At 34.2% G+C, this 11,842-nt stretch overlaps 1 protein-coding gene across 2 annotated transcripts in view; it reads left to right on the top strand.

The window, feature by feature from the left end:
* TMPRSS15 (transmembrane serine protease 15) overlaps positions 1-11,842 on the top strand; it is a 118,019-nt gene that overhangs the window by 61,659 nt on the left and 44,518 nt on the right. For both annotated transcript variants that reach the window (XM_046003930.1, XM_046003929.1), the window contains exons 16-17: positions 562-687; positions 2,859-2,999. In XM_046003930.1, the coding sequence (XP_045859886.1) occupies positions 562-687; positions 2,859-2,999 (267 nt within the window). The remainder of the gene's footprint in view (positions 1-561; positions 688-2,858; positions 3,000-11,842) is intronic.

Raw genomic sequence — 11,842 nt, 5'->3', positions numbered from 1 at the left:
GTGAAAAATGTGTTGTTTAGAAAATGTCAACTTTCCTTCCTTCAAATGACCCAGAGATAAGGAAGTATCACTTTCATAGGGGAATAGAGCCACAATTTCAGGGACTTATCTGATCCAAAAAAATAAACAGCCATGAATCTCATTTGACTTGTATGGGGAACCAGAGATTATCATCTTTACTTCACATTGAAGACATCTTTTAAACATATCATTTGCACAACCTAACGATCTAAGCATTCTGAAAGTCAGTGGGATATTAAAAGAACAATTTAAAGAAATTTATTGAATTTATTGATTTATGAAATAAGTATTCATTGGGCACTTTGTTAGGCACTGAAATGAGAAAAGAAGAAACAAACATAACACAGTCTAGATGAAGATGTAGATAAGTTGTCAGGCTTTACAAAATGCCCAAGCTATTGTAACAATAAGGGAAAAGGCAGGAGGGACTTGAGAGGATCATGACAAATTCAGAGAAATTTGAAATTCTCACGAGAGAGAAGCTTTTGAGGGAAGTCAAAAGAAGTGTGCTCTAACCTGTCGTCATGTATTATTTTTAAGGTGTTTGGAATTTAAATGCACAGAAGGGAAAAAATATACAACTTCATTTTCAAGAATTCGACTTAGAAAATATTGAAGATGTAGTGGAAATCAGAGATGGTAGAGAAGATGATTCTTTGCTCTTAGGTAAGTCTGTGATTTAAATACTGTGAAAATTGTATGGCTCAAGACATTGGATTGATGGAGAGAGCATTTCCAATAACTGTAATCACTTTTACAACTAGCAAAATGAAATTATAACAGCAGAATAACATGTCAAATTTTATGCAGAGCTTCCAAAATGAGAGTGTTTACAATTATGACAGAGTAATATTCTTCTTGAGCATCCTTGGCAAACCAGCATTAATATTTTAGCATGAGCAGTTTCAACCAGCTATATTAATATACTGCAGTAAGCATTACCCATTGGAGAGTAAAAGCTAAAAGACATATATTACTCAATTTAATATGCATTATATGTACATCATATTTCCAAAAATAGCTATTAAATCCAGTTTTGTTTCACTCAAACTAAAAGAACAAATTGTGTTTTATGCAAATATTTTTTATGATTTTTTATTTATATTTCATTATTGCTCTGATTGCCTGTGTCTCTAAGACCAGCAGCTCCTATATAAATACCTGAGAATGATTCAAATATTGACCAAAGTTGATTTTCCCCTATCTTGTACTGATTACTATTTTTTTGAAATACACATGGGGGAAAAGTGTACTATTCTAAAGGAAATTCTTGTATGTAGGTCATAAAATACACAGTAACATAATAAAAACTATCAATCAAATGTAATAGCTAATATTCTATTTAACTACAGTTTTTAAGAAAGTGTCTCCTTATAAATAATACATTAAATTATGAAAATGCTTATAGGGTCAACTGGAGTGCATGAAACAACATACTTCACAAGTAAAAGTGTTCCATCAAACTGTGTTTGGGACTCATATTAATCATTTTCTACAAAATCTGGCCAGCTAGCTATGCAATGAGGATGCAATCTCATGAACATGGCAACCAATGGAGGAAGACCAGAAGGAAATTTCCATAGCTGTACAGGGGCAGGGTGGTAGAGAGGGTTCCCAGTGATACTAACTGATTACTGCTTACACGGTATTCTTCCGCAAAATCCCACAAAGTTCTAAAATTCAGGCTTCCTAGAAGAGGATTTTGAAAGCCACACACAGAAGACATCAACGATGAAAACCTCAGTGGGGCTGGGAATCTAATAGTAATAAGAACTGATGAAATTCAAATTTTATTTTGAGATACATAGTTCTGAACATATTTTGAGTTATTTTCCCACTTTTACTTTATATTGTCCTTCTAATGAAAATTCAGTTTCTCATGACCTAAGAAGAATTCATTTTCATCATTTCACCTCTTAATATTACATCAATTATTGAAAAGTAAACAAGAATTCCAGAGGATCTCAAAATCATAGTTTTCAAAATTGTAGGCAAGAAGTCCTTTTGAAACATAATCACTTTCCGGGATTGTAATACATAAAATATCTAATAATATGAGGGGTGCCTAGGTGGCTCAGTCAGTTAAGCATCAAACTCTTGATTTAAGCTCAGGTCATGATCTCAAGGTTGTAAGATGGAGCCCTGCACTGGGCTTTGCACTGGACAGGGAACACACTTACAAATCTCTCCCTTGGCCCCTCCCCTGGTCCTTCCCTAAATATGTGTGTGTGTGTGTGTGTGTGTGTGTACATATTTTTTTAATTAACCTAAGCTTTATTGTGTAGTAGAGAATATTTCATTATTTATGAAACCCCCAAAGGCTAGGACTTAGTGGAAAACATTTTGAAAACCACACTTAGGTTTATATTATCTGTCTTTAATTAACCTAATCCTTCATCTTAGGTTAATGATTCAACTCACAAGAAATATCAAATACATTTGGACAAAAATTTACTAAGGGAAGTTATAATCCCCACTGTTTTATAAAGGTCTTTAAAAGCAGTCATATAATCTTTTTTTTTTCTTTTTTTCTGGGAATCACATGAGTTTGAAGAGTAGTGGTGCTAAGCCAGTAAATATTAGGAGGAACTTATCATTAGAGCATAGAGCCACAGAAACGTCAGACAATCCTGGAAAAGATCAATAGAGAAGTAGGCTTTCCTAGAAGCAGTGTCCAAACTCTAAAAGGAAGTACGCAATTATGCACATGTGGTCACTTCCTGACCAGCCATGTTGCATGTTGCATACCTCTAGAAGATGGAACTGAAAGAACAGGTATGCTTTCTTCTAGACGCAAAGGACTATTTCAGTGATTTTCTTGTTTTCAATTGGAACAGCCGTGTACACAGGGCCTGGCCCAGTAATGGACGTGTTCTCAACCACCAACAGAATGACTGTGCTTTTCATCACTGACCAGCTGTTCGCAAAAGGGGGATTTAAAGCAAACTTCACTACTGGCTACTACTTGGGGATTCCAGGTATGTGCACTTGAGAGTACATGTTGCATTGTAACTTTCAGAGCAAAACGATAAAAGCATGTAGTATTTCAAAGCCTAAATGTGACTTCAGTGTCTGCCTTTGGATATACTCATTCTCTGTCATCAGATCAGAGATTTTCTTTCCTCCTTTACATCTGCATAACCACTGCCTAGGTCAGTTCAAAGCAGGAATGCACATCATTTTCAGCAGGTTTACTTGCTCTTCAATGGGGTGTCAAGTCGTGTATTTTGTTCACTTAAGAGGGCCATTTTAAATGTTAAAAAGCAGGTTACTTGGCACTATGAAGAAGGAGGACGATCTGTCAAGTTCCCTTTGCCAAAACCATTTTCAGAGAACAGCAGGGAGTCAGGCAAGTGAACTGTTTGGATTCCAACAACATCCAGTTAAAAAATTAACATCATTAACTTCTTAAAGACAACCAGTATAAAGCTGCTGCCATGAAGGGTACAGGAATTTGGTGCTGATACTACTGGTATGCACAACCTTCTTATTCTATATTTTTTTTATCATACCATAACATAATCAGCAGGAAAAAACAAAATTGCCTGCCTGCTCATCATGCATATATCTGTATCTGTATACCTGTAGATAGAGGATATGATATAACTCTTTGCTTCCGACAATCTAGAGAGAATTTGTGATTACTTGCTGCTCCTGCCCCTCCACTTTGGTTCTCTCCTGGTGCAAATATGTCAGGAAGACAGAATACATGTCACTTCCTTTATCTATCTTCCCTTTCCATAGGAGACTATGATCAGTTTGTCTTTGACTAGACTATCTAGAAAAGTGGTAGAGTCTAAGCATTGATCTTCATCTGGCCTGTTATCTAATCTCAGATCCAGCTGTATAAGTATCTGTTCCTCCCCTCACAACTAGCCCAGAATTTTGACTTCATCTCTGAAGGTTGTATGCTTTCTGCTTAACTGCAAAGTTGGTCTGTATCTTGTCCACCCTCTGGCCATGGAAATAAGCCACAACAAGTATTATCCAGTCTACTTAGGCAGAAGTGAGTGATAGCCCAATCAACTAATCTGCCCTTCTGGGTTTCGTGATCAGTTTTAGAAATAGCTACTTGTGACTTATCAGCAATAGTGACATATATCAGTCAAAATATTCAACTAGTGAAATAAGCAAACAAAATATTAAGAACTATGACAAATAAATAGTATAAAAATAGGAATAAAGACTTTGAGATTTACAGAAAATTAGATTTTTATCTTAAAATACCATACATAAAAAGGAGAAAATGTAGAAAATGACTTAATTTAAAATTATTTTTACTTTACAAATTAAAATTATTTCTTTTAAAATAATATTTATAATTATTTTTCAAAGGAATAAAAAATATAGTGGCATGAAAATAGCAGTAGATGGTATATATTTATATAACTCTATGTTTATAAATATATAAATGTATGACTATATATAATATGTATATGGAGAGAGACTATATATATAGTCAGGAACTAACTTAGGAAAGAACCATATCACTATTTTGAAATTTATTAATCAAGATAATTTTGACACTATCGTTTTGTTTTGCTTTTGTTTGTTTTTAATTTCAAGTTTTCATTTAAACTCCAGTTAACATACAATGTAATATTAGTTTCAAGTGTACAATTCATTGATTCATCGTTTACATATTATACCCAGTGCTCATCACAAGTGCCTCCCTCAGCCCGTCCCCCACCCACCGCCCTCCATCACCCCTCAGTTTGTTCTCTATGGTTTGCTTCCCTCTCTCCTTTTTTTCCCCTTCCCATACTGTTTTGTTTCTTAAATTCCACATATGAGTGAACTCATATGGTATTTGTCTTTGTCTGACTTATTTCACTTCACCTAATATTCTCTAGCTGCATACACATCACATCAGGCAAGATTTCACTCTTCTTTATAGCTGAGTAATATTTTGTGTGTGTGTGTGTGCGCGTGAGCACCACAACTTCTTTATCCATTTACGAGTCAATGAACATTTGTGCCTGATATTTATAGCAGCATTTCAACAATAGCCAAATTATGGAAAGAGACTATCATTTTCGAATCAAGCTACGGATTCTGTTCCTTGGAAATTTTGTTGCTACTGATTGCACTATGACAACCATGTTTGTCTGCCTATATTTTATTCCAATTTTTTCTCTTTGTGGTGTACCTATTATTTTAATTTCAATTTCATCCAACATTTGATTTAACTTAAGTTAATAATTTGGCTTTCTGATGATACTTTTAAAATGTAGATCTGTATTGGACATGAATGAGAAAAATTTGATATGTAATATTTAGTTCTTTGAAGATAAAAAAGACTTTGGATGTGTATTATTGATAAATCTAATTATTCTTATTGTTACATAGAAACTAAATGACATAATAAAGAATTTTAGTCAATAATAGAAGACACAAGATGGTTTCAGCCTTACTTTTATACCTAAAATTATGGCTTCTAATTTTTTGTAAAAAGTTAATATTTAAATTTAGCTTCTAGTATCTTGCTGGACACCTGTCCCCAAAAATCAGATATTGAGAATACCATGACCATTTTCAGGCAGAGGAATTTCCTGCTGAAACTCTGTCCCAACTTAATTATTCTTTCTGATTTGATTAGAGGTCTTTGTTAATTCATTAACGGTGCAGTTTTTTGGTTGATAGCATACCTATTTAAACACTCTGGCACCAAAATATCCACATTTGCACAAAAATTGCTGCACAGGGGCACCTGGGTGACTCAGTCATTGACCGTCTGCCTTCGGCTTAGGTCATGATCCCAGGGTCCTGGGATGTAACCCTACACGGGGCTCCCTGCTTAGCAGGAAACTTACTTCTCACTCTCTTGCTACCCCTACTTATGTTCCCCCCTCACTGTGTCTCTCTCTGTCAAATAAATAAATAAAATCTTTAAAAAAAATTGATGCACATAAGCATGATCAAGAATGTAAAAACAATAGATAAAGAGGTGGAAAAATGTGAGAATCTGCAATGGGCATGCAGGAAAAAAAAAAACACCAAGCTGCAATTTGAAAATAATAAGCATTTTCAAAAGAAAAGAAGCAGTCAAAATGGACAATGAAAAGTATAAAGGGAGAAGAATTATATATTTTCTGGATTTGAATAAACGCCTAAAAAATCACAAAGTCTTACTGCTGTCTGTAAAAAATTAATAAACAATAATCAACATTATAAAATTTCTCATTTAAATTTTTAAATTTTAACAGAAAAATTGTTTGACAAATTCCTAAACAGAATAAATATGTTAAAAATCAGATCAGCTTTGGGGCACCTGGGTGGCTCAGGAGGTTAAACAGACTGTTGATTTCTGATCAGGTCATGATCTCAGGGTCATGGGATCCAGCCCTGTGTTGGGTTCCACTCTCAGGAGTCTGCTGGAGATTCTCTCCCTCTCCCTCTGCCTCTCTCATCTCTCTCTCTCAAATAAATAAATGAATCTTTAAAAAATCAAATCAGCTTTATATATTACTCATTTAATGATAAATACAGACAATATAGTGATATTTCTGAGATTTTGTGGATAATTTAATGTATGGGCATCAATATCATCTATTTGGCATCTATCATCTATTATTTGAATGCAAAAGAATTAATTCTTCCAAGTGTCTTAAAGTAGGTGTAAGAAAATACCTAATACCTACTCTGCTGGAGAAGAGAGCTTCCCAAACTTTTTCAAAGAGTGATGTCATAGAAAGAACTTTTTAAAAAAGTATTATATTTTTTAAACATTATATTGTACACCTGAAACTAATACAACAAAGTATGTTAACTATACAGGAATTAAAATAAAAAGCTTAATTAAAAAACAATCTGAATTTTTAAAAAAAAAGAAGAGAACTGAATAATTTTTTTCCAAAAAAGATATAGAAATTACCAAAAAGTACATGAAAAGATGCTCAACATCACTCATCATTAGGGCAATGCAAATCCAAACCACAATGAGATATCAACTTGCACCTGTTAAAATGACTATTGTTGAAAAGACAAGTAATCAATAACAAGCGTTGGTGAGGATTTGAGGATGGCAATGCAAACTTGTACAGCCACTATGGAAAACATTATGAAGGTTCCACAAAATTTAATATTTGGCTTACCATGTAATCCAGCAATCCTACTTCTGGATATGAATCCAAAAGACATGAAGTCAGAATCTCGAAGAGATACCTGTACTTCCATGTTCATTGAAGTGTTATTTACAACAGCTAAGATATAGAAACAACCTCAGTGTCAATCTATAGATAAATGGATAAAGGTGATGTGGTTTATTATATTCAGTGGAACACTATTCATCCGTGAGAAAGAAGGAAATCCCGTCATTTGTGACAATGTGGATAAAACTTGAGGGCATTATGCTAAGTGAAATAAGTCAGAAGGAGACAAATACTACATGATATTACATAGGTGGAATCTAAAAAAGTCAAATTCTTAGCAATGGGAAGAAAATAAATAAATAAATAAATAGATAAGGAAAGAAGTTTATTTTTAAAGAAATGAAGATGAACTATAAAACCAACTGAACTAATGAGATAAAAAAAAACTAACTCTAACCAAAAGTGATTTTTTTCATAAATCTGAACAATTGGAATAATTATTGGGCATCCCACCATCTGCAAAAAAGAAATCACTTTGATACAAAACTTTAGAGAAATGTAAGTCTTTAAAAAAAAAAACTTAAATGAGGACAGAGGAAAAAGGTAGAAAGAATAGATCACAAAAAGGAATACAACAATAAATTTCTTCCAACAAAAATATTACAGTTTCTGGTTTTTAGTAGGTTTTTATGGGATAAATACAAGGATTTTGAAAAATATCATAAGCAATTCTCTTCACAGTAAAAAGCCCAAAGAGCACAATCTATTACTTCTAATATGAAATAAATCCCAAGTTTTTAGTGTAGGGGGTTGTTCATATTTGTTTACCCATTTGCTAGATTGCAATTATTATGATTATGTTATTCAAGAAATAAAACATTTAGAGAGAATTCCTGATTGAAGCTTGAATGGAGGATTCCATGACCAACATTGTGGAGTGAATATTCTGGAAATGTGCTTTCCCAACACTCCTGGACACAGGACAGATGCTGCTGCAGAGTAGAAAATGGAGTCATCATAATGAGAAAATGAGTCGTCATCAGCACAATCTTCTCCCAGCGGGACTTTTACACCAAAAAACTGAAAAGCAATTATAGAAACAGGGAATTGGCACTGGAAGATAATCAAGCTGGTAATGGAAAGAGAGGTTGAGCACACTTAGCTGTTTATATGGTGCCCTGCTTTGAGGATCATTTTAGAAAGAAATATAGAAGGGATATCACAGATTTTCAGCATTTATGCACTTCATTTATCTTTTGAGATATTTTAAGGGCACCTTCAAATGCATTCAACTGAAATATAAAACAATCGTATAGCATATTTTTGTATCTCCTTTCCTTGTCCTATTTTTAGCATTTCCTTGTAAATTAAACTAGAGTTTATGAAATATAAATTTATTAAGATCTGTCTCCCATAAACGTCCCCTCATTGCTCTTTTCTGATACTCAGGGTCTTAATTTGGAATTCAATAGTGCTTATCAGGCAACTGTGGAAGTGGCAGCTGATTACATTTAGGGGTTTAGAGCCCTCCCCAGATTTTGTGGCATGTGCCTTAGAGATCAATTCAGTTCCATTCCATTTAAAGCCAAGCATATGTTGACTAAATGAGGCAGGGCTACTGGAGACTTCATAAAAAGAAGATGGGAAAATTCAATTCTTAGCAATATTTCTTCTTCCCTCTCTCACTATGGGCATAAAATGATTGGACGTAAGATTTCAGAGGCCACAGAGAGTTACACTTTGGATTAAAGACTTCTTAATGAAGCTGAACTGCTATATGTTGCAAAGAATCAGAATCCAGTTCATGCATGTAAGGAAAATTTTGAAAGAGTTATTCACACTTTCTCCACATTTTATAATTTCTACTCGGTGCAGGAACAATAGATCATTTTGCCCCATTCAGCATTTTTTCATTGTATGCGTTCTATTTTATGGAAGCAAGTTACTATTATTAATTTTTTCTAGACTTGTAGAGTATAACCTCAACAGCTTCAGGCCACAGTGCAAAAATAAATCACAATTTTCAGATCTTTATACATGTGTTCATTCATATTTTCATTCAGAAATTTAAATTTCCATTCAGCAAATATGTGCTTTACTAAATAAATATAGCCTGATGACACTAGTAAAGGAGTAAAATTATCAATAAACTTATCTATGATTAAACTGTTGCCATTGAGAACTCATTTTTACATAATGATTTTAACAAGCTATGAAAACAAAGTAATGAGATAATTTAAAAATAACTCATGGTGACTAATATTCTCTAGTAAGATATTTAATCATGGATATGTAATTAGGCTGTCAACTTTTTAAATAAACATAATATATATCAAAGTATAGATTTAAAATAGAATATACAAATACAAACACATGTGTACCTAATTTTGAGCCTTCTTGCTTTTTAAAGGAAAATTAATAGTGGAGAAATAAAATATAAAATCAGTAAAATATTAATGCTTGCCTGTAGAATGTGCAGTTGTCTTCACCCATTTATCATCTCACTAATCTGGTTAAAACATATGTGTTTGTGAAACAAATCGATAATTACATTTGCAAGAACATCCCTAATAGTATTATAGTTGATATATGTAACATACTTCTCTCATTGAGGTAGAGATTTGGAGAAACAACCAGACCAGCCATGTCCTCCTTAAAATATTTTTTTATTAATGTGTCTTAAATTTTTGTTGCAAAGCTTCAAAGTTTAAAATAAAGTATAAACAACTCTAATTATTGTTTTAAGAGACCCAGAGGAAAAGATTAAGGATGCTTTCTTGTTGTTTATATGATTATCTGGAGGAAAGTAGCACAACTGGACATGGGAGTGAGAATGTTAATTTAAAATATCAATGAGGGGGCGCCTGGGTGGCTCAGTGGGTTAAAGCCTCTACCTTCAGCTCAGGTCATGATCTCAGGGTCCTGGGATTGAGCCCCGCATTGGACTCTCTGCTTAGCAGGGAGTCTGCTTCCTCTTCTCTCTCTGCCTACTTGTGATCTCTGTCTGTCAAATAGATAAATAAAATATTTTTTAAAAAATCAATGAAAGGGATGCTTTCAAAATGTTACACCTTTTCCTGTCCAGAATATTATTCATTGAACATTCAATATATCCATACTGGTATACCAAATACATTTCTTTTTTTTTTTTTTTAAGATTTTATTTATTTATTTGAGAGAGAGAACAGGAACCCAGAGCTAAGGGAGAACAGGATGCCCACTGAGCAGTGAGCCTGAAGTGGGGCTCGATCCCAGGACCCTGGGATCATGACCTGAGCCAAAGGCAGATGCTTAACCAACCTAGTCACCCAGGTGCCTCCCAAATACATTACTTTTTTTTTTTTTTTTTAAACTGACTCTCAGTATACACTAAGACATAATAGTCTTTATTCCCATTACACAGTCAAAGAAGCTAAGGCTTGGAAAGAGTAATTTAGGTGCTCAAGGTTGAAAATAAGCATAAAGAAAATGGCTAAATTGCAGATCAAACCAAGGTCATAAGATTCCAGAGCTTATGTTTAAGCCACCATTCAAACATAAACAAGCGTATTTTATCTTCATAATTTATAGAATCAGTTTCTGTTTTGCAAATCAATAGAGCCACCATTAGCGAATCAATTGTTCAATTTTAAAAAAAGTATTTCTTTGAAATCATACTTTTAAAGATTGCTTTATATTACGTCAACTCTGTTACTAGGGTTCATTTTGATCTTTGAGGTATATTGCTCATTTAACACAAGTTAATTCACTTAATGTTTAACAGATACTACGGATTTCCCACTTTATGCCAGGCATGTAAAGAAGGTGTATGGATATTTCAGTTGGTAAACTATATTCATTTTTTTTTTAAGATTTTATTTATCTGTTTGACAGAGAGAGAGATCACAAGTAGGCAAAGAGGCAGGCAGAGAGAGAGAGGAGGAAGCAGGCTCCTGGCTCCCAGGACCCTGAGATCATGACCTGAGCTGAAAGCAGAGGCTTAACCCACTGAGCCACCCAGGCACCCCTGTATATTCATTTTAAAAAAGAATGGATTCAACAAGAGTATAAACAGAAAAAGCTTTCTTTTTCTCCACCTACTTTATTTCAAATCTCCCTTTAGCCCCTGGATATTTCAGACAGATCTCTTCACTCTCCCAGTTACATTAGGTATTAAATTTTCTTAACTGGGTAATTAAGACTCACTTCTAGATATTAAGATGTAATGTCAAGTACAGCATCAAAACTTTAATATAGTCTAGTTCAAAGTTTCTTTTATCTCCCAGTTCTGGTACAAAACTTAGCCTAACAGCTTAAGGTAGAGAAGAGTAGAAATGTTGCCTTTGACTCATTTCCCACCCCTTTCCCTTCCATCTTGCTATAACTATAGTGTCCAAGGAGAGGCAAACAGGAAAATTCTATCACCACTGTATTTTTCTTTTGGCTAGCAGTGGTTCCTGGCCAAATGCTAGCCCTTTTGTAGAACAGAACTGTGGGTTCTTTGGAACATTCCTCTCCTATCCCTTTCCCCAGGACCACTGCACTCTTGGCATGAGTAGTACTCTTCCTAGACTATCTCCTCTAGCCTTACTCAGCAGCTAATCCAACCCCACCCCAGCTTCTATCTCCACTTTTGTTGGAGGCTCCTTGTCCTATATGGCAGCTGTCACTCAATTTCCCAGTGTCCATTGGTCAAAAGGAAGGCCATGCACTTTTCCATATGGAGAAAATTCAGGTTATTTCTACTGCCA

The sequence above is a fragment of the Meles meles genome, chromosome 4, assembly GCF_922984935.1.
Source record: "Meles meles chromosome 4, mMelMel3.1 paternal haplotype, whole genome shotgun sequence".
Lineage (NCBI taxonomy): Eukaryota > Metazoa > Chordata > Mammalia > Carnivora > Mustelidae > Meles > Meles meles.
Note: the sequence above shows the minus strand (reverse complement) of the source record. Positions and strands in the feature narration are given on the sequence as shown.